Source organism: Prenolepis imparis, unplaced genomic scaffold (genome assembly GCF_030444845.1).
Source record: "Prenolepis imparis isolate NDT839.2.m4 unplaced genomic scaffold, iyPreImpa1.0 SCAF_240, whole genome shotgun sequence".
Lineage (NCBI taxonomy): Eukaryota > Metazoa > Arthropoda > Insecta > Hymenoptera > Formicidae > Prenolepis > Prenolepis imparis.
This window is the reverse complement of record NW_028141398.1, coordinates 17,444-41,123: the sequence shown is the minus strand read 5'-3', so window position 1 is coordinate 41,123 and position 23,680 is coordinate 17,444. Positions and strand designations below refer to the sequence as shown.

Below are 23,680 nucleotides of genomic sequence, written 5' to 3'. Positions count from 1 at the left end.
AATTAGCTTTTGCTATGACAATTAACAAATCGCAAGGACAAACGTTTGATAAAATTGGTTTAGATCTTTGTAAAGATGTTTTTAATCACGGACAACTTTATGTTGCTTTTTCACGAGTTCGTTCTTGGCAATCATTAAGAGTTTACCTTGGTAATCAACGAAATAATAGATACGTAAAAAATTATGTATATAAGGAAATGTATATTTAATTTCTTTTGCTTTTTAAATCTGATAAAAAATGATTTATATTAAAATAACAATAACAAAGTAAATAATTTAATTTAATTTAATTAAAAAAATAAAAATAAATATCTTATCAGTATATTAATACTTGTTATGTAATATTAACAATAATTATGGTTTATTATTGTTATTAATTATCAATTATTATTAATTGTATAAATGTTAATGTTATTAATAATAAGACATATGGTATTTATATTTATTTATATTTATTTATACTTATTTATATACGTACATTTATATTTTTATTTAAATTTATTTATATTTATTTATATTATGTTATTAAACTTTTTAATATCTCTCTTACTGTTTATATATATATATATATATATATATATATATATATGTGTGTGTGTGTGTATATATGTATATAAGTTAAAATTAAACATTTTTTTAGGAATTTATTTTAGAATATTATTATTCATTTTTTAAGTAATTATTATTGAAAAAATTATTAATTTATATTTATTTTTATTATTAATAAAAAATAATTTTTTTTAAAGAGTACCCGCTAAACATGTAACTTTCTGGTAACGTCACATTTCGACTATAATTAAGCAAATTTGAAACGTTTACATGCAACGGTAATAAAAGGTTCCGTAAACGTCTCAAATTAACGTTTTATTAGTGTCAGTTCGTAGAACGTACCAGAAACGTTGCTTTTCCGCATTAAATTTGACAATTCGGAACGTCACAAATGAAATGTTTTGTAACGTTCAAGTAACATTTCGTATGAAACGTTTTCTTTGCGACTTTATAAACGTTACTTCAATGCTAGCATTTACTATGTTTCTAAAACATTCATTTCGCTACGTACTTGAAACGTTTCATTCAAAACGTAAACTTTGAAAAACATTTCACTACTCCGCATTAACGTTATAAATGCGACATTATTAAAAGATTTAATTTTGCAGCCTCGTAAAGTGAACTCGCAATTTATCGTTGATAAATGGTCATAACTTTTTAACAAATTGCAATTTTGCAACAAATAAGTCTCAAAATATTACTCCTATTATTATAATTGTTCGATTGCGACCGCTGGCGGCCTCCGCGTATCAGAAAGTAAATAAGGGACATACTGATGAACGCGGCAAATGTCGCGCGCTGCAAGCGGTTGCCACTCACCATTTTGCTTTCTTGTTTCGCGCGTTATGATTGGTCGCTTGAGTTGCGACAACGCGCGATGTGCTCGCGTGTGCAGAGCAGTCGGGGGGACTTGCCGCGTAGTGTGCGAACGTGTGTTGTGTTCCAATCTTCTCGTATAATTAATTGTGTGCCGATTGGTTTGTGCATTAATAAAGTTCTCAAGTATAATAGCGTTTTCGACGTGATCGAATCCAAAACCTGGCTAACCTGGGTTGGATTCCTGGGTTGGATTCGGTCACGTCAAAAACGCAATAATTCTGACATTATATTGCCCTCCCGCAAGGACGCTTCCTGCATAATTAACGCCCGGATAAGCGTATATTTCTTACAAAAAAGATCAATGACGTCGCACACTCAGACTTCTGTTGCTGAGGGGAATCAGCATCAGTTACATGAGGTAAGTAACAAACTTATTTATAACCTATACTAACCTAAAAAGTAATTAATATTTTACGTTTTAGAAAACTTATTGTTCCAAGTGAACACTCGCGCGAGCGGATTAGGAGTAGAAAAAAATATGGGAAAAATAAATAAATGCTTTGTGTCCAAAAGACATATGCATCGAATAGTCAGAAAAGAATTATTAGAAACTTTGTTGGTAAATCACAAATTAATTAAAATAAATGATAAATCACAAACTAAAACTGCATTCCAGTCAGCAACGCAAAAAGGAAATAGAAATGAAATAAATATTGAACAAAAAGGGAATAGAAATGAAATAAATATTGAACAATTTGCACAGACCGAAAATCAGTGTACTGCAGCATTTCCAACAGAAATAGATGAGGCAGAATCTATAAGATATATTGAAACGCTCGTCGATGATGATTTTTAATTACATAAATGTAACGTAGAATTTGACGATAAAGTTTCATCTGCGACTGAAGAGTTTGTACTTGATGCCACTAAACAATGGGTTCTGAAATATAGACATTTATTAAGCCAACGGGCCATTAACGATTTGTTGCAAATTTTACGAGTGCCATATCCAAAGTTTCCTGCAGACTCGCGTATTCTTTTAAAAACACCAAATTCGTGCCCCTATGAAATAATTAATATGCCCCCCGGTTTCTATTGTCACATCGGTATAGAGAATACAATTCGTAGACTCATCAATGACAGTATTAATATGCAAAATTTCTTATTTCAAAATTCAGAACCAGTATTACCCATTAACATAGTATAAACATAGACGGATTACCTATTTCAAACAGTTCAAAAAGTCAATTTTGGCCAATTTTGATTTCTCTAGATGTAGATTCAATTAGTCAAAATGCGTCAAAACCTTTTGTAGCTGGAATTTACCACGGGCACACAAAACCAGCTGATGTTAATCAATTTTTAAGTGAATTTGTTACAGAATTTAAACATTTGCAAGATAATGGATTTAATGGATGGTTTAACACATGCAATAAAACTGTTAAAATAAAGGCCAGTAAATTACTTTGCGATGCTCCTGCTAAATCATTCGTTTTATGTACGAAAGGTCACACGGGATTTTACAGTTGCACTAAATGTACTCAAAGTGGTACCTTTATTAATAACCGACTAGCTTTCCCAGATACCAATGTAGACTTACGAACTGATGCAAGTTTTAAAAACAAATTAGATGATGAATTTCATAAAGGTACAACTCCTCTTGAAAATATTAACATCGAGTTAGTTTCGCAAGTACCCCTTGATGGTATGCATCTGGTATTTCTCGGTGTAATGAAAAAACTGATAACGTTTTGGGTACGAGGACCAAAAAACATTCGCTTTACTGACGATGAGAAAAAAGCCATTAACGATCAAATATTATTTTTAAAGAATTATGTACCTAAAGACTGGCCGCTTACCAAAAAGCTTAGATGACATAGAGTACTTTAAAGCTGCTGAACTAAGACAATTTTTGTTGTACATTGGACCGATCGTTTTACAAAATATGAGAAACAAGAACATGTATACACATTTTATGACATTATCATGCGCTATTCGTATTTTATGTAGTCCTGCATTATATTTATAATGATTATGCTTTGCAACTTATTCAGTATTTTGTTCAAAAATATTCAGTTCTTTATGGTCCTGAGTTCATCAATCACAACGTACACGGCCTCATTCATTTACCTGCAGACTGCTTGTTGCACGGTCCACTAGATACATTTAGTTGTTTCAAATATGAAAATTTTCTGTACGAAATAAAACGAAAAATTAAAACAACAAAACACCCCTTACAACAAATTTGTAACAGACTAAAGGAAGAAGAGCAGAAAAAGAAACAGGACGACAAGACATCCGATTTTACATCAACAAAGTAAAGTGCAAATTATTGATAAGGAAAGATGTATATTCTACAAAAAAGTGGATATTGGAAAGTATGAATTCAGCACAGAAAATAAAGAAAATTGCGTCATGCTTAGGGACAAGTCTGTACTATGCGTAGACGGTATTTTCCAAAACACTAACACACTGGAAATGTTCATAACGGGAAGAAAGTTTACAGAATCAACAACGTTTTTTAAGTCACCCTGCTCTTCTGAACTATTTAATGTAGAACAAGTACAAAATATTTCTGAAGATACGTATACTATTAATATTAGCGAAATTCAAGCAAAATGTGTAAAATTTCCGCACGAAAATAAGTTTATAATTATGCCATTAATTCATACACAATAATAACAAATATTTAATAGTAGTAATATTTAATAATAGTAATTAATAATAATATTTAATAATTAATTAATAATTACACAAAGGATCTCTGCCATTTAATTTTAATTAATATATAATACATCAATATAAAACCAGTAAATAAATTATACTTATTTGAATTTAAATTTTAATATAAAATTGAATTAATATAATTATATGGTACAATAAGAAGGTACTTTCACATTTTGCATTTACTTATTCTGATATTTTTATTTATTTTTATTACAAATGAAATTTGTGTTATTTCAGTTTCTTTGGTCTGTAGTCGAATTTACAGAGAATTCCGAAGAATCGACTGCAGTAGAAGTCGTTTCGACAACATGAGTAACAATTTTAAACAACGAAATTACATGCAAATGGCCTGAGAAAAACATCCGCAGAGCAATCAAGAAACGAACAGCCCCATTAAGTTCTTGGGAAACTTGGAATATAAGAAACATCTTTTTGCAAACTGGTAATCTTTATTGTTATTAATATTACTATTTTTATTTCAAAATACTAATAAATATATGTAACGAATTCATACAATTTTGTACACAGCATTAATATATATATATATATATATATATATATATATATATATTAATGCTGTGTACAAATATATATAATATGTATATACAGGGTGTCCGGGTGATCACCTGCAATACTTTGGGAGGTGATTCGCTATTATTATTGTTGCTCAATATGAGTAATGATAATAATAGCTCTTACTATTAATTATTTTCCTTTTTTAATTATTTGTGTCATTGTGAACTTGTGTGTGATAAACCTTTATATACACTCAGTGTGCACTAGTGCATCCGATCGAATTCGCTATAAGTCGAAAAGTTCTGAGCCATTTTTTTATCTGAGCTTTCTGAGTTTTCTGAGGTTTCATATATGTATATATATATATATATATATATATATATATATGAATAATTTTGATTGACAGATGAATACCAGACTGCCATAGATTTCGCAAAAAGAAAAACAAAAACTGATACAGATACGTCAGTGCCAGAAACTGGCCGAAACAAAAGGAGAGTAAAAAAGAAGAGCCAAAATGATTACACGAGCGACTTCAGCGATAATTCCCAAAGTCATGGAATGACACCACCTCCGATGCTGTCTACCGTATTTGGTACGTTAGTAGTACATTATTAATAGAACTGAATTAAGGTAGTGCATTACGTTACTAATAGAATTGAATTCAGGAATTTAATTTTAATTTGTAAGGGGATACAGTCAGGATTTTTCATATTTTTTGTTTGCACATTTTATTATATAGGCACACTTTACTATGCCATCATATATAGTCACAAACATTTTTGAATTTTTAAACCACTGAAAACATCTAGAAAAATGAAAATATGCCGTTTATAACCACGAATATCAATTCCGGCTAACTATGCACAATTTTATACATTTTCACTTCACAATTTTTTCCAACACTTCTGGCTATGTGATGATGCAAACATAAGCCATTACAAATTTGTAGACACTTTAAAGTACTTAAAAAATAAAAGTATTTAACAAAAATAAAAAAAAATCGACATTATCTAAACACCTGTAACTTAATTTTAGAAATTTGATCTTTAAAATTGTTCGCAAATCGCGATTTCATTCCATTTTGATCTGCATAAGCAGAGATGATTGAGCAAAAAGTAATAAGAATTAATACACACTCTTATTTCTTGTAACATATTACGGTTTTAAAAATAGTTAGCTAAATTTTTTAAATATATAAATAAGAAAGTAAAAATGTATAATATAAATTCTCCTATATGAAATAAAAATAATATAAATATTATATTTTTTGTAATCAAGTAATTCTAATTTTGTTAAGTGTTGGTTCAAAATATGTTTACGTAATACATAAATAGCCTCTATTCAGTCTTACAAGTGAATACAGAAGTGAATATTTTTGCAACGATTAGATGAGTCTTTTTATTAAATATTTATCTTTCAGATCCTGCAATCGAACGTAGACGATCAAGTGAAGTTCTACAGACTACAAGAAATCTGCCAGCAGATATTGACAACATTCTTCCAACCGTCAATAAAAAAATTAATGGTAATATAGGTGATATAGGTTAGTATTTTTTAATGTTTATAAATAGAAATGTTAATGTTTTGTCTTGAGTACTTATTAATTTCGTATTTATTTAGACTCAAACAATAACGATAATAAAGAAAATCAGATAGATCAAACGGATGATATAGGGGTTATGAATCGTAACAATAATATAAACAATACTGTGGATCTTGAAACCTACCCAACAGAGGGTATGTGAACGTATATATATGTATATATTTAACATTCACATACACGTATTTATTGGTCGTAGTATATCTACGATAAATAACAAATACTATTTTAATATATCAAGACTTACTTTCCGAAGTTACATTTTTATAATATAAAATATTTTAATTCTACAGATTTAGGTCCGCAAAATATTGCTGGAAACGCATCTCCAATTCCGATAAGAAATAACTTATTCGCACAAAACGTAATCTTTGAAGATTTTCCATCAGGTTATCAATATCATTTATCAATATCTATTGTTATTTTATTACTTAAACAACTACACAACACAACAGCAACAATAATAACAATAAGGTATGTAATAATATTTAATTGTGATTTTACAGATAGCCAGAATATAATTAAGATTTTAGAGAACACGATAGAGATTAAAACGCTATTAAGACAACAAAATGAATTTTTTGAGCAATTAAAACAAAAAAACCACGAACCAGTAATATTTGCAGCAGCAGGTCCAAGATATAATAATTTTTCGACTATCCCTACAAAACCATTTAAAAAGCATCGAAAATTGCTGCAGTATGACACTTCATTGAAGAATGATGAAGATGGAAAAAAACAACTGGTGATAGTATATACACTATCCGTCAATGATTCGTCCCCCTAGGAAATAGAGACGGCGCTATAAATTTTTTATAGTTTATCTATATAGCATCGTCTTTATTTCCTAGGAGGAATGGGAACGAATCATTGACGGGTAGTGTACTTTCCCCACTTACTTATTTATACAATTAAAATATAATTGCATCGTATATTCAATTAGACATGTAAATTATACTGTACATATATGTACAGTAAAATTAAGTTAAAATATTCAATTACGTTAAAAGTATTTTCGGCCGCACAATTCTCTGAGGATCGACATCATACAAGCTATTTACATTTTTTCAATCTTTTATGTTCAGCCGACCCTGCAAATGCACTAATAGTGCAATATTAAAATAATAATATTTATCTTATAAATATTAGAAATATCTTAAAAATACATGTTATAAATATATAATAATATATCTTATATAATTGATGTTTTATATTTTTTAATTTTATCACAAAATATTGTTGTATGTGTATGAAAATAAATGTAATTAATATGCGAATAATTTTTGTTTTTCACTGATCGTATTATTACGCATGTAACGAATATATAAAGCCCAGTCTACAATGAGTCATTAATCGTTGATCAGATGTGTCCTAATAAGTCGTAAGTCATAATTATGACTTACGACTTAGGACACATCTGATCAACGATTAATGACTCATTGTAGACTGGGCTTTATATATTCGTTACATGTTATAATTATTACAATGTATTTTTAAGATAAGTCGTAAGTCATAATTATGACTTACGACTTATTAGGACACATCTGATCAACGATTAATGACTTATTGTAGACTGTGCCTTATACATTCGTTACAAAAACGTTGCAAATTAACCATGAAGCGGAAAATAAGTTCCTGGAACGTTATATAAAGAACGTTGTATAAACGTTGTTTTTGGAATTAAAGTTTGTAACGTTTCCCTAACGTTTCATGCAAGTTTTACAAACGTCGCAAAAAACGTTGTAAATGCGACGTCGCACATATAAGGTTTCTCAAACGCCTAAAACGCGTTGCAAGTTCGACGTCGCATATGTAAGGTAATTGAATCAGGACATTTCTGGTTCCTGAAACGTTACCAAAAGGTTAATGCAACCAAACGTAAAACGTCGCACGGCTATATTGCAATGTTACAAAAACGTTTTTGCAACAGAATATTGTTTTGCGGGTAGTATATACTTTCAAAATTAAAGTGAAAATAATAATATGTAAAAACAATATGTTGAACAGTAACAAAGAGAAATAGATATAAATATTAAGGATAATGACATATAATTATTATTTCTTTTTTGAACAAATCAATAAATTACATAAATTAAACATTATTAAAGATTAATTAAAATTAACATTAAAATTTAATTAAAATTAAAATTCAATTATTTGATAAACTGCAACTCTTCTTATTCTGCATCTAAAAAAAAGCATTTTATATTAATTTTAATAAACATTTTTTTAAAATATATATTTATATAATATTAATTTATAATAACCAATCTGTACCAAAATCGATGAAATATTCGATTCTCATTGGTTCGGTACACATTGGTTGCTATACCAGAATGACGCCAAAAACGCCTATATATTGTATATACATATATATATATATATATATATATATATAAAAGCAAGTATTTGATTGGCCACTGCGTCTCTTCTTGCCGCGTGGTAAGCTTTATTGCGTGGCAAGCTTTACCGCGTGGCAAGCTTTACCGCGTCCTGTGTGCAGAAGCCATTTCAATCGTGATGAAAGCACTGTGCGAAATAACGCAAAGTACCTTAGAATCTTATAAGATACGTATGAATAATGTAATGTGTGCAAGTACGTGTGAATAATTATATCCATGCGATCAACTGTGAAGTGACATGCAATCAATGCAGTATCATGATAAGAATAGTGCAAAGAGAAGAAATAACAGATGTGCCGCACGTAATACAACACGTGAGTACTGATTTGTGATTTTTCCCTAATCGCGTGTTAATGAAAGACGTGTATTCTTTATATATTGTTTATGTAATGTAAACTATAAACTTCAGTACTGGTAGTGTATATCGAAACATGCCTATTATCAATAAATCACTGTTGTTCGAAATTCAAACGCGATTTCGAATCTTCTCGAACGATCGAATCTCGCATTCCGGGCCGGTACGTGAGGCTCGGCAGCGAGTCGCGATCACGCGCCGTAAGACGCGGCGCGCTCTCTCATAGGCTAAAGCTTCGAGTGTCGCGACGCGGGCACGTGCTCGACGCGCGATCAAGAAACAGCCTTATGCATAAAAACGAGACACGTGAATCACACCACGTTCCGCGTGATCTCCCAAACATCGGAATCCTTCCGAATTCCATCGCACGGCACGAAACGGGCATTCTCACCGCGACGTTCGAAGCGGGATATTCACCGGACCACGAAAATTGACCGTGGATTTTCGTAGGTGTTCGCCTCGTTCGAGGCTTGTGTCTCTTTTGGTCTCGCGAATATCATCGGAGGCTGACAAGTGACCGGTGCATCTTCTCTCTCGAGCGACGCCGTCGTGATCGCTGCGGCAAGCGTAACTCTCGTCGATACATAACGTTTCGTCGAGCACGTGATTGTCGCGACGCGACACCGAATTCGGACAAGAACTGCACGCGACCCGATCGCTCAATCCAGTTATGTGATTCTACGGAACGGACAAGAGGACGATCTACGCTACAACTAGCGATCCTGATCTTACCAAAAAATAAACGAGTTTTTTTTCTTAAGAGTGATACGCCCGTGCTCCTTCTCTTCCGTCAGTTATCCTTTAAGCGGATCTTCGGATTCGCGCAACCCACCGTTTTCGCGCTCAATGCTGAATGTATCCCGGCAATCTTTATCTCTACCGTGCGTGACGATCTCGTCGAGATTGAAACCTGCTACCCGCGCGAACATATTGGTCCTTCGAGCCGGATCTGAAACGTGGGTGAAGGACACCGTGAGAAGATACGATCATGGCGGATCAATTTCTTGAGAAACAACGACAGCTACTACGATCCCTGGATCGAGCTTTGGAAAATTTTAAAAAAATCGGGAAGAACAACCTCACGCCAGCAAAGATTCGCAACCGCATGAATACATTGAAGGAAATATGGACTCAAATTCAAGACGCCCACGTTACGCTGCAGAGCCTCGTCCCCGCGGCCATCCAGCTATCACAGGACTACTTCAAGGATAGGTGTTACGAGGCCGCTGAAGGAGTTTACTACCTCCGATCATATGGCGGATTGTTTGGAAGAACTCGAGCCATTTGTGAGTCCTAACCAGTCTGTCTTACATTCAACTACGCGCGCGGAAACCTCTGCGTTCTCTTTGACACATCTTCCGCCGATAAAACTTCCGCCGTTCGATGGTCAATTCGAGGAGTGGGAGACTTTCCGTGATCGGTTTACATCTCTGATAATCAATAACAAAGATCTTTCGGATTTTTCGCGTATGCACTTCCTAACATCATGCTTAAAGGATCGAGCTCTCGAGTGTGTAAAAAATCTTTCGGTAACCGACGATAATTTTTCCGTGGCATGGGAGCGGTTGAAGTCGCGATACGAAAGCAAACGTCGATTAATTAACGTTCACATGACGACTCTCTTGCAGTTGCCTGTTGTGTCAAGAGAGGCCGTTCAAGATTTACAGGCGCTTCGGGATAAGGTTAATTCGTCGGTCGCTGCATTGCAAAAATTGGATCGAACATCGGAAGAGCTCTGGAATGACATGTTGGTGTGTCTCAGCTCGCAAAAGCTCGATCCTGTGACACGAAAAGCGTGGAATTTAAAATTCAGCGAAGGCGATAGCCTTCCATCTTTCGAAACATTTAGTAAATTTCTCGATAATCGTTTACGCGCGCTCGAAGAAAGCAAGCTCCCCACTCCTCTATCAGACAAATCGTCGAAGTCCAACGCGCATAAAATAAGTAGCTCGAACGCGTCCGTCAAACCGTCGCTTAACTGTTCTTTGTGTAAATCGAAACATTTTATCAATGTATGTCCGCAGTTTACAAGTAAGAATCCGAATCAACGTCGCGATATAGTCAAGCAAGAAAAGCGATGTTTCAATTGTTTAAGCAAGAGTCACACCGTTCAAGCTTGTTCAAGTAAATATACGTGTCGTCTCTGCCAAAAAAAGCATCATACGATGCTTCATGTGGATTCGGATTCTTCCTCTAAAACCGACGTCGTCACGACGTCGAACGAAGCGACACCCTCCGGGGGCACGAAACAAGACGCGGTAAATTCATTACTCTCGTCTTCAAAAGCAATCTCTCGCCCGCAGGTTTTGCTCGCGACGGCCTGGATCACGGTACGAGTACCATCCGGTCGCATCGCGGAAGTAAGAGCCTTGCTCGATCAAGGCTCCGAAATGACGTTCATTTCGGAAAACTTAGCGCAGACTTTGCGCGCGAAGCGCATTCGTATGCCGATCTCAGTCACCGCCGTCGGCGGGATTCACGCCGGGACTTTTCGACACGCGACGCAGATATTCATCTCTCCGCGAAAAGCTCTCGTTCCGTCGTTCAAAACGACCGCGCTGATTTTAGGCAAATTAACTTCCTATACTCCGAGACGACAGACGTCTTTCGTCTCTCTCCCATCTTTCGAATTTACCGTGGGCTGATACGGATCCGACAAGCCCCGAGCCTATTCAAATTATTATCGGAGCCGACTTGTATACCGACATCCTTCTCGATGGGGTCTGCAAGGGAGGTATCGGGCGACCTATAGCTCAGAACTCCGTTCTGGGATGGGTCATTTCAGGACCCATCAATTCAGACGCGACCGACGCTCGCGCCAATTCAATGATGCAGTCCGTTCATTCTTCTTTCGCTAGTATTTCGATGCATTACATTCTCAGTTCGCCTTCTCTTGCGTACGAACTTCGGCGATTCTGGGAAGTCGAAGAACTTCCGCGACAACCTATGCTTACTCCTCACGAGAAACAATGTGAAGAGCACTTTCGCTCGACGCACTCTCGCGATTGCGACGGACGATACATCGTTCGTCTCCCCTTCAAAAAGGGTCCTCCCATTGATATCGGCAATTCTAGATTTCGTGCCGAAAAATTATTAAATACGTTAGTTCATCGGTTTCAAAATAACCCGTCGCTCGCAAAAGAATATCGAGATTTCCTTTCGGAATATGAACGTCTTGGGCACATGCAGCAGGCGCCGATGTCTCAAAATGAGCCTTACCAACAGGTTTACATTCCGCATCACGGTGTGATCCGGGAAGGAAGCGCTACCACGCACTTGCGCGTGGTGTTCAACGCGTCAAGCCCTACTTCCAACGGCATATCTTTAAACGAATGTTTACACGCAGGTCCGAAATTGCAAACGGAAATCACGTCCGTAATACTACGGTGGCGGAAGTATCTCTACGTTTACGCTGCAGACATCGCAAAAATGTATAGGCAGATTCGCCTCGATCCTCGTGATGTGGATTATCAGCGAATACTCTGGAAACCGTCTTCACACGAAACGATAATTGTTTATCAATTGCTAACGGTTACCTACGGAATGGTATGTGCGCCGTTTCTTGCCCTTCGGGTTTTGAAACAATTAATTGAAGACGAAGGTCAACGCTTTCCGCTCGCAGTTTCTATCCTACGCGATAATATTTACATCGACGATTTGCTTTTCGGCGCGGACAACCGTAATCTCCTTCGGTCAGCACGTAATCAACTGATATCCATATTGAAATGCGGCGGATTCGACTTACGGAAATGGGCTAGCAATTCGTCCGCTCTTCTCGCTGATCTCGATATTGAAGATCATGGCTTAGCGTGCAGCAAGCAACTCATTCAGGATGAGCAACTCAAAATTCTTGGAATCAGGTGGAGCCCGGCGAGCGATAATTTCGAATTTCAAGTATCACTCGCTGACATCGTCCCGGAAAGCAAACGCGCGATTCTCTCCGCAATCGCAAAATTCTATGACCCATTAGGCTGGGTCACGCCGGTGACGATAACCGCGAAAATGTTTATGCAAAATCTATGGCGAGAGACCCTAAGCTGGGACGATCCGATCTCCGCGATCCTTCTCAACCGGTGGAAGGAAATCTATTCTCGACTCGCGCATCTCGATCATTTGCGAATTCCTCGGTGGATCGGTCTTGGGCCGGATATCCGGTACGCGGAATTACACGGATTCGCCGACGCATCAAATGTCGCGTACGCCGCAGCGATTTACCTTAAAGTTGTGTCGTCTTCCGATCACGTAACGATTACTCTTCTCGATTTAGTCAAGTCGGTAAATCAAAAGTCGCGCCTTTAAAACCGCTAAGTGTTCCACGATTAGAATTGTCCGCAGCACTGCTACTCGCGCGACTCACCGACTTCGTACGCGACTCGCTCGATTGCGCCAATCTCCCGTGCTACTGTTGGACGGATTCGACGATCGTACTCGCATGGGTGACGCAACACCCTTCGCGATGGAAGACGTTCGTGGCCAATCGCGTGATGGAAATTCAGTCTCGGCTACCGCACTGCGAATGGCGTCATGTTTCGACCGAGGACAACCCAGCGGATTGCGCCTCGCGTGGACTATTCGGCGATGAAATCAGCGAGCACAAACTGTGGTGGCATGGACCTCCATGGTTACGCTTTACGAGCGAACATTGGCCGCAGAGTGAGATTATTCCTCCCGGAGATGCGCCTCTCGAGGGGAAAATCATCACGTTGCAATGCGTGCAATCTGAACCGGAGTGGCAGCTCGCGTCGCGATATTCCTCGTGGCCAAAATTAATTCGAGTGACCGCCTACATTCTCAAATTCATCAGCTCTTGTCGTCGCAATCGCTCATCGTCGTTATCGCTCATTTCGTCTAACCTTTCGGCCCCGAACAGTGTTGCACTTTCGGCGTCGGAGTGTCACGAGGCAAAAGTCTTTTGGATTAAAAGAATTCAATCGGAGTTATTTCATACGGAAATAAACACTTTGGCAAAGAATAAACCCCTCTCTTCGAAAAGCGCGCTTCTCTCACTTAGACCGTTCCTAGACCAGGACGGAGTTCTCCGCGTGGGCGGACGGATAAAAAATGCTCCTTTTCCTTTTTCTTTTCGCCACCCGATGCTTCTCTCGCCTCATCCGCTAGTCACGCTTATCGTGAATCAGGCTCATTTGAGGGCATTGCACGCCGGACCTCAGCTCACGCTAAATATTCTGCGTCGCGACTTTTGGATAATTCGCGCCCGGAATTTAGTCAAGTCGGTCATTCATCACTGTGTCACGTGTACCCGCGAACGCGCCGCGATTCCTACGCAACTCATGGGAGATCTTCCCGAACCGCGAGTATCGTCGGCAACTCGCGCTTTTCTGCATTGCGGTTTGGATTACGCGGGACCTGTACAAATTCGCGCCTCCGCAGGGCGAGGTATTACCGCGCGTAAAGCCTATATTGCGCTCTGCTTAGCGACCAAAGCGGTACACTTAGAGTTAGTAGCAGACTATTCAACTCCCGCCTTTTTGAACGCCTTTTCTCGATTTTGCGCTCGCCGCGGACTGCCGCAATGCATGTACTCGGACAACGGGACAACTTTCGTCGGAGCCGACCGAGAATTGACTTCGGCGTACAGAGCAGCCTTGCGAGATCCGAATTTTCTCAATGCGACCGCGTCGGACAATGTAGCGTGGAACTTCATCCCTCCGTCGGCGCCCCATTTCGGCGGCCTCTGGGAAGCGGGAGTGCGGAGTGTAAAAAATCATTTACGGCGCGTCTTGAGCAGTCATTTGTTGACCTTCGAGGAGTTCTCCACTTTGCTATGCCGGATCGAAGCTTGTTTAAATTCACGTCCGGTCGCTCCTATGTCGGATACGCTCGACGATTACGACTGTCTTACTCCCGGCCATTTTGTGGTCGGATCCGCACTTACCGTCAACCCAGAGCCGTCGTTACTTAAACTAAACGAGAATCGTCTATCGAGATGGCAACTTGTGCGACACGTGACCGAGCGATTCTGGAAATTGTGGCATACCGATTATGTCAATACATTGCAGCAGCGAGCAAAATGGCGCAAGGTGAAACCGCAAATTCGAATCGGGCAGCTAGTTCTTTTGCGAAATCCTGCAGTGCCTCCATGCAAATGGGAGCTGGGTCGAGTGACAAAATGTCATGCAGGTTCGGACGGACTAGTTCGAGTGATCACTGTTAAGACCGCCGTCTCCGAATATCAAAGACCGATTGTAAAGCTATGCATATTACCGATCGACAGCGACGCGACGAACAATTAAAACCTCTCGGGACTACAATGTTTCCAGTTGTAAGTTTTCTGTGTATTTTAGATGTATGGTAGCTCAAGACTGTTAATGGTTTCCGTCATGGCGGGCGGAATCCTGCGCCTCTTGTACAAATTTTGCTTGCAAGTTATTTAAGGTCTTTCGAAACGATCGTTTCAAGGCGGGCGGTATGTTCGAAATTCAAACGCGATTTCGAATCTTCTCGAACGATCGAATCTCGCATTCCGGGCCGGTACGTGAGGCTCGGCAGCGAGTCGCGATCACGCGCCGTAAGACGCGGCGCGCTCTCTCATAGGCTAAAGCTTCGAGTGTCGCGACGCGGGCACGTGCTCGACGCGCGATCAAGGAACAGCCTTATGCATAAAAACGAGACACGTGAATCACACCACGTTCCGCGTGATCTCCCAAACATCGGAATCCTTCCGAATTCCATCGCACGGCACGAAACGGGCATTCTCACCGCGACGTTCGAAGCGGGATATTCACCGGACCACGAAAATTGACCGTGGATTTTCGTAGGTGTTCGCCTCGTTCGAGGCTTGTGTCTCTTTCGGTCTCGCGAATATCATCGGAGGCTGACAAGTGACCGGTGCATCTTCTCTCTCGAGCGATGCCGTCGTAATCGCTGCGGCAAGCGTAACTCTCGTCGATACATAACGTTTCGTCGAGCACGTGATTGTCGCGACGCGACACCGAATTCGGACAAGAACTGCACGCGACCCGATCGCTCAATCCAGTTATGTGATTCTACGGAACGGACAAGAGGACGATCTACGCTACAACTAGCGATCCTGATCTTACCAAAAAATAAACGAGTTTTTTTTCTTAAGAGTGATACGCCCGTGCTCCTTCTCTTCCGTCAGTTATCCTTTAAGCGGATCTTCGGATTCGCGCAACCCACCGTTTTCGCGCTCAATGCTGAATGTATCCCGGCAATCTTTATCTCTACCGTGCGTGACGATCTCGTCGAGATTGAAACCTGCTACCCGCGCGAACAACTGTGCTATTTGGGATATAATATATATGTATATTTAATATACACTACCAGTATTGAAAATCTATAGTTTACGTTACATATATTATGAATTTTTAGTACTGACAGTACATCGGAACATGTCCATTAATTGTACTAACATATATATATAGTATTCAGATTAACATTTTTTATTTTACAGAGCTCAGGCTATATTGAATGTACATGCTGAGTGCGATGGAGGTATAAATAAATAATACGAAGAAAAGAAGCAGCAAATTGGCGTGTAATATAGCATAACACATGTGAGTATTAGTTTGTGGCTGTTTAACATATCTTCTCCGAAAGATAAATAATTGTTGTAATATGTAATTAATGTACATATAACATATGTTAGTTACAATTAATGGACATGTTCCGATATACTAAGTACTAAATACCAGTACTAAAAATTTATAATATATATAACGCAAACTACAAATTTCAGTACTGGTAGTATGTATTGGAACATGCCTATTATCAATAAATCACTGTGCTATCTGAGATAGAATTACAATATAATAACAATATAATAGGCCTTATATTACAAATATTACATCTAAATAGGTGTAAATAGATATACTACATACTACATCTATAACTAGATGTAATATTTATATTATAAATATATATTGTAGTTATACATATTGTATGTAATTAAGTATATCACAGATAACATAGTAATTTATTGATATTAGGCATGTTCCAATATATACTACCAGTACTGAAAATCTATAGTTTACGTATACGTATACGTTTACGTATCTATAGTTTACGTATTATGAATTTTTAGTACTGACAATATATCGGAACATGTCCATTATAGGATGTACAGGAAAATTATAGGATGAGTGAAAAATATGATAAAATGAGTGAAAAACTACAACTAACAACTACGTAAAAAAGAATGGTTTTAAATCATTAAATTTTTTATTATCTTATTGTATACACATATCTAATATGCATGTTATATGTGTAACGTACTTGTTAGTAGTAAATTTTCATTAAAATATTAATTATTATTTCATTAAAATATTAATATAATTTTTATTTAAAAAATTTACATATATATATGCATGTGTATCACTGTACACGAAAACGCAAATGACTTAAACCAAATTTTGTCGAAATCCATATACATAAACGTATGAATAATAGTCTAATTCTAACTTTAGTATTAAATGCCACTTGGCGAATGGAACAAAATCATTTTTTGAATAATTTTGACAGTTTTTTAAAAAAATTCAATATATAAGCTTAAATTGTTATACGATCTAAATGATCTAATATCTCTATCCAATGTCAATGATTACTATTCTGCAATCAGAATTTTAAAATGATGAATCCACTATGACTGCTGCATATGCAATATTTTTTATTTTATATTTATTGAGAATGTAGTATTTCTTTATATTATTTGTTATAGAAAAAGTGAAAAAATTGAACTTTTAAGGATGAATTAAATTTTAATTTTTTTATTTAAATTTAATTTATGTTTAAAAATTCAATTTTTTAATTTTTCTATAAAAAATAATACAAAGAAATACTACATGTATTCGCATCGAATATAAAACAAAAAATATTGCGTATATATCATTTTGCATTTTGTAATTCTAATTGCGGATTAGTAATCATCAACACTGGAAATTTATACAGATATCAAATAATTTAAATCGTATAACAATTTACTCATATATTTATTTTATTTTATTTTTTTTTAGGACAAATTGATCGACGATTAAAAAAGTCGCAGTGCGAAGAAGAGTATGACGGCTGACAAAAAGAAACATTGATATCGAGAAGAAGCAGAATCGAAGATTGAATAAATTTTGAAGATTGTGGAAGATACAATACAAAAGAGAAAGAGATAGTGATGAAAAGAAAAAAGATAAGAATAAAAGTAAGGATAAACATGAGGAAATTTAAAGAAGAATAGGTATATTTTATACCTCTTGCGTATTTTCTTCTAAAATTCTTTTTTTTGTAGTCCGTATTCCTTTTAACAATTTCGATAATGGCATATACCCTTCTATTTTCTTTATATCAGTTAAACTGTTTACAATTAGATATGATGGATCAACTGTTTTAGAGAAAAAAATAATTATAACAAATAATTATATATATAACTAAATATATTATATATATGAATATATGAGCCATTACCTGCAGAATACATAGTTCCAATAACTTCAATTTTATCGCCTTTTTTAATTTTTGTGTCAGAAAATTCATTATTTGTAAAATTGATTATATGGACTTCCACTTTATATGTCCCATCAGTAAGCGAACCATATCCAATAGTTTTATTTAATTTATTATTAAACATTTCATAAAAACTAGATTTAATATATGTTTTTAATACTGTAAAATAAATATTTAAAAAATTAAAATTATATTAGAAATATATTTTATAAAATTATAAAACAAATAATATACACAATTATAATTATATTACATATGAAATTATTTATATAATATTATACTCACTTATACGTTTCGAAGTATTTAATACATCTTTTAATTCAACATAATCCGGTTTCGTATTTGAGATATGTGTAGGTTCATATTTTCCTAAGTTTGAAATTATTGTGTTGCTCTTGATATGTAATTCAAAAGGCACACTGCCATTATTAAATTTTGCAACTTTTGGAGTGCGTGCTTGCACACCGTCTAGATGAATTATCTATTAAATTCACAAATTTTTAAATATAATAATTTTAAAATATATACATATATTAAAAATTAATATATTATATTAAAATATATTAAACAAATATATTATAAATTTTACTTTATTTTATAATATAGCATATTTTGTAGTAATTTTAATTAATAAAGTTTTTATCAATAAGGACACTTACATAATTAGTTAGTATTATAGATTCTATGTTATCTATGTCATCGTTCCAGGCAATTATTTGTATTCGTCGTCCGTTTCCGTTATTAATAAAGAATTTAAAAATTTTATATTGGTTATTATCTCCGACGTATCGCGACGACTCGATTCCATCGACATAACCAATAATTTCACTATACGTATATATTAATATTTTTAAATTAATCATAATTTTGTAAAATTAAATTTTTAAAAAATTCGAAAACATAAAATACTTTGAAATAATTGAAAAATATACTTTAATTTTTGAAAATAAGAATAAAAATCTTTATATATAATTAAGAATGATTAAAAATAAATTTATATTACACTTACATAGTTGAGTCAAAAACTTTAACTATATCTATTGCTTCATTGGTAGAAAATAAGGTTATCGGATCTTCATCTTCATTATCAGCATTTTCATCTTCATTATCAGCAATATCTTCATTATCAGCAATATTTTCATTATCAGCAATATCTTCATTGAAATCTTTATTAACTTCATCAATCTCAATATTTTTTTCAGCCATTTCTTTGGAAATATGTATTCTGCATATAGAAAATTATAATTAATTTTTAAATTTATCATTGTTATATTTATTATATATTCAACATTAATTTTACATTTATTGTTATATTTATCATTATTTTTATATTTATTATATTTGTTATATTATTATTAATATTATAATTTAATATTATTATTTATATTTTATATTATTTTTAAAACTATATGACATTGTAATTATATAATATATATTGTTTTGTAAACATATTTTTTTATTATACCGTTGTATAATTATAAGTACAATTATTAATTTAAATATTTTATATATATTTGTATATAAAAATTGTGATTTTACTTTAAAAAAGGAAATACAATAAATAACATCAAATTTTCGTTTTGTTTAATTAAAGATGCATTAGAAATAATAAACAATTCAAAAAATTGAAAAACGCGTATTAAAAATAGTTAAGCTGTTAAAGAGATTGATTATATTTTTAATATAATATATTAATTTTAATCTTTATTTTATTGAAGAACACAATGGAAAAATTAAAAAAAAGAAAAGCTAAAAAGAGTAGATAGAATATAATAGATTAATAGAAAGAATGATAAATGATAGAAAAGAAAAGAAAAGTGTCAAAAGTTATGAACTAATAAAGCTAGATTTAAAAGAAAAAAGAGCGTGAGTTTTAAAGAAATGAAAGAATGACGAAACGAATAAGGCCCGCTAGCGATAGCACCAACGTCATTTTGGTTTTAAACGAGACTCAAATATATGATGTTTGTCTTTATTTATTTAAAAAGAAAGATAAAAATAGATAGATATATTTAAGTCTTGTTTAAAACCAAAATGACGTTGGTGCAATCAGGCTTAAATAATAGATATAAAAATGATAAATTTACTTACCTGCAATATGAATTATCACAGCGTATTATCCAAATTCCAAATGATATTTGATTTAACACAAAACAAATGAAAATTATTAAAAAACAGAAAGAATATCTTACGTGAATGTGCATGCGTATCGAAATAAATTTGACATTTGACTTGTATGTTTTTTTCTATATGTATATACAGGGTATCTTAATTATACAAATCATCAAATGTTTAAACAGTAATATAGATTGCGGTCGAGAATGCGCTACGAATGATTCAAATCATCATTCTATCTTTGTTCTATTATACATTCCAGAAGAATAAAGATAGAGTGATGTTTTAAAGCATTCATAGCACATTCTCGACTGCAGCCTATATTGCATTGCCGAAGGAAATAAATGGCGCGCGCGAAGCGCACGCTTTGTAACGTACGTTCTAGTCCTTTCTGTAAAAAAGGCATGTTATTGATTCTCGAATGTATCGAAGTCTTCTCGAAAGTCTCGAAGGTATTGTTGCCTTTTTACCGCGATACTGATTGGTTCTCTGTCGATTCGCGTTGTGTGTTATATTCGTAGCATCGAAAGGCTGTCATCGCGAGGGTTAGCAGTTAGTAGTTTGACAGTTAGTCCAAAATAAAATTAAATAAAATAATAATATTTTAAATAATATGTGATAATACTTTAAGCTTGATTAATATTTTTGACATTCGCGTTGTGTTATATTCGTAGCATCGAAAGGCTGTCATCGCGAGGGTTAGCAGTTAGCAGTTTGACGGTTAGTCCAAAATAAAATTAAATAAAATAATAATACAAATATAAGTGATAGGGCCTTAAGAGCCGAACGCGGATGTTGATGCGTATTCCAACGAAATTTAATTTTTTCGCTGGACTTAAATTAAATTTTTTCGCTGGAAAAAATTAAATTTCGTTGGAATACGCATCAACATCCGCGTTCGGCTCTTAAGGCCCTATCACTTATATTTGTATTTATTACGGAAGAGCCTTAATAGTAATTCTTATTGTAAAATAATAATGTTTTAAATAATATGTGATAATACTTTAAGCTTGATTAATATTTTTGATATTCGCGTTGTGTGTTATATTCGTAGCATCGAAAGGCTGTCATCGCGAGGGTTAGCAGTTAGCAGTTTGACAGTTAGGCCAAAATAAAATTAAATAAAATAATGTTTTAAATAATATGTTATTATACTTTAAACTTGATTAATATTTTTGACATTCGCGTTGTGTTATATTCGTAGCATCGAAAGGCTGTCATCGCGAGGGTTAGCAATTAGCAGTTTGACGGTTAGTCCAAAATAAAATAAAATAAAATAATGTTTTAAATAATATGTTATTATACTTTAAACTTCATTAATATTTTGGTGGAAAAGAGGCAAAAATACTTGCGAGAATCGACTTAATATGTTTTTTTTTTTTAAAAGACTAGAATAACACAAGCGCGCGTTACGCCATTCCTCGATTTTATATAAAAAAATGATGTTTTTATATAAAGTTTGTTTAAACTTGGTTAATATTTTTTGATAGAAATCAGATGATATTTGTCAAAAATATTATTCGAGTTTAAAGTATTATAACATATTATTTAAAATGTATTATATAATTTTAGTTTTTATAACATATTATTTTTAAATTTAATTATCAAATTAACGCTTTAATCAGCCGATTTCTATCAAAAAGTATTAATAAAACGTAATTTGATAATTAAATTTTAATATAATAATTATATTTCTTCAGTTCTTATTCGATTAAATAAATATATATTTTGCGAAAAATGCGTTTCAAGATCTATCATCTCAGTATATGTTATTACACATTAATTTTGAAAACTAATTAATAATTTCATTAGTTTTCTGATATCGATCGCGATTGAATGTAGACAACGATCTTTTTATAAATTATGCGTAACTATATACATATATCGCGGTAATAGATGTCGAAACTCATTTCTACTGCGCATTCGCAATTCGAATTATATTTAAATCATCGAAAAGTGTCGGACGAAATATTATGTGTGACTAATTAAGGAAATAATTATTGTCCTTAAAGATCGCTACGAAACTTTAATAGTTAATTTGGATTTATGTCTCACTTCTATTCTTATTATAATTTAATAAATATATTATTTCTTAATTAAATAAATATATTACGCGGAAAAAGCTTTTCGAGATTTATCATCGCAAAAAAAAATATTAATGATATATATATATATATATATATATATATATATTTAAAAGTATTAATATAGCGAGCTAATTAATTTCTAAAATAATATATTACAAAAATTAAAATAGCAATATGTTATAATACATTAGCCTCTATTAATATTTTTTGATAGAAATCAGCTGATTAAAACGTTAATTTGTTAATTAAATTTTAAATAATAGTATGTAATAAAAATTATAAAATAAAAATATGCCTTAAATAAAATATAATATATTAAACTTGATTAATATTTTTTCACAGTTATCAGCTGATTTCTGTCAAAAAATATTAATCATGTTTAAACAATATAAATTGAGAATTAAGAAGGCTATAGGAACCGTACGCCGTTTTCGGTGCGTTGATTCCAACGAAATTTTTAATTTTTCGTTGGAATTAAATACTTGTGCACGGGGGGCGTCGGAATTAAAAATCTCGAGTCGAGATTATTCCGAAAAAATCTTGGCAGTATACCAAGTGAAAAAATTCGTGCCCCGTGCACAAGTATTTAATTCCAACGAAAAATTAAAAATTTCGTTGGAATCAACGCACCGAAAACCGCGTACGGCTCCTATAGCCTTCTTAATTTTCAATTTATATTTATTATAGAAGGAGCCTTTATATTCTTAATATGTTTAAACAAATTTTATATAAAAATATCATTTTCCATTTCTAAAAAGTGCATGTTAAGTCGATTCTCGAAAGTCTCGAAGTATTGTTGCCTCTTTGCCGCAATGCTGATTGGTTCTCTGTCGATTCGCGTTGTGTGTTATATTCGTAACATCGAAAGACTGTCATCGCGAGGGTTAACAGTTAGCAGTTTGACCAAAATAAAATAAAATAAAATAATAATGCTTTAAATAATATGTGATAATACTTTAAGCTTAATTAATATTTTTGACATTCGCGTTGTGTGTTATATTCGTAGCATCGAAAGGCTGTCATCGCGAGGGTT

General features: G+C 34.1%; 2 protein-coding genes across 2 annotated transcripts; both read left to right on the top strand.

Annotated features, from left to right (window-relative positions):
* The first annotated feature begins 5,021 nt into the window (after positions 1-5,021).
* On the top strand, positions 5,022-7,001 carry LOC145948101 (uncharacterized). The gene is made up of 5 exons (XM_083057859.1): positions 5,022-5,206; positions 6,035-6,157; positions 6,235-6,351; positions 6,508-6,603; positions 6,721-7,001. The coding sequence occupies exons 1-5, from the start codon at positions 5,173-5,175 to the stop codon at positions 6,999-7,001; spliced, it is 651 nt and encodes a 216-aa protein (XP_082913985.1). The 5' UTR covers positions 5,022-5,172.
* A 2,958-nt stretch (positions 7,002-9,959) lies between these two features.
* LOC145948100 (uncharacterized) lies at positions 9,960-18,523 on the top strand. The gene is made up of 5 exons (XM_083057858.1): positions 9,960-10,058; positions 10,114-11,539; positions 11,757-13,125; positions 13,239-16,509; positions 17,965-18,523. The coding sequence occupies exons 1-4, from the start codon at positions 9,960-9,962 to the stop codon at positions 15,223-15,225; spliced, it is 4,881 nt and encodes a 1,626-aa protein (XP_082913984.1). The 3' UTR covers positions 15,226-16,509; positions 17,965-18,523.
* The last annotated feature ends 5,157 nt before the right edge of the window (positions 18,524-23,680 follow it).

Excerpts from the sequence above, each read along its gene's own strand:
- LOC145948101 (XM_083057859.1), top strand. The coding sequence starts at position 5,173 with ATGACACCACCTCCGATGCTGTCTACCGTATTTG. Across the intron at positions 6,352-6,507 it reads TGAAACCTACCCAACAGAGG|ATTTAGGTCCGCAAAATATT; the intron begins GTATGTGAACGT and ends TTAATTCTACAG. Across the intron at positions 6,604-6,720 it reads CTTTGAAGATTTTCCATCAG|ATAGCCAGAATATAATTAAG; the intron begins GTTATCAATATC and ends GTGATTTTACAG.
- LOC145948100 (XM_083057858.1), top strand. The coding sequence starts at position 9,960 with ATGGCGGATCAATTTCTTGAGAAACAACGACAGCTACTACGATCCCTG. Across the intron at positions 11,540-11,756 it reads AACGACCGCGCTGATTTTAG|GACCCATCAATTCAGACGCG; the intron begins GCAAATTAACTT and ends GGGTCATTTCAG. Across the intron at positions 13,126-13,238 it reads GGTCTTGGGCCGGATATCCG|TCAAGTCGGTAAATCAAAAG; the intron begins GTACGCGGAATT and ends TTCTCGATTTAG.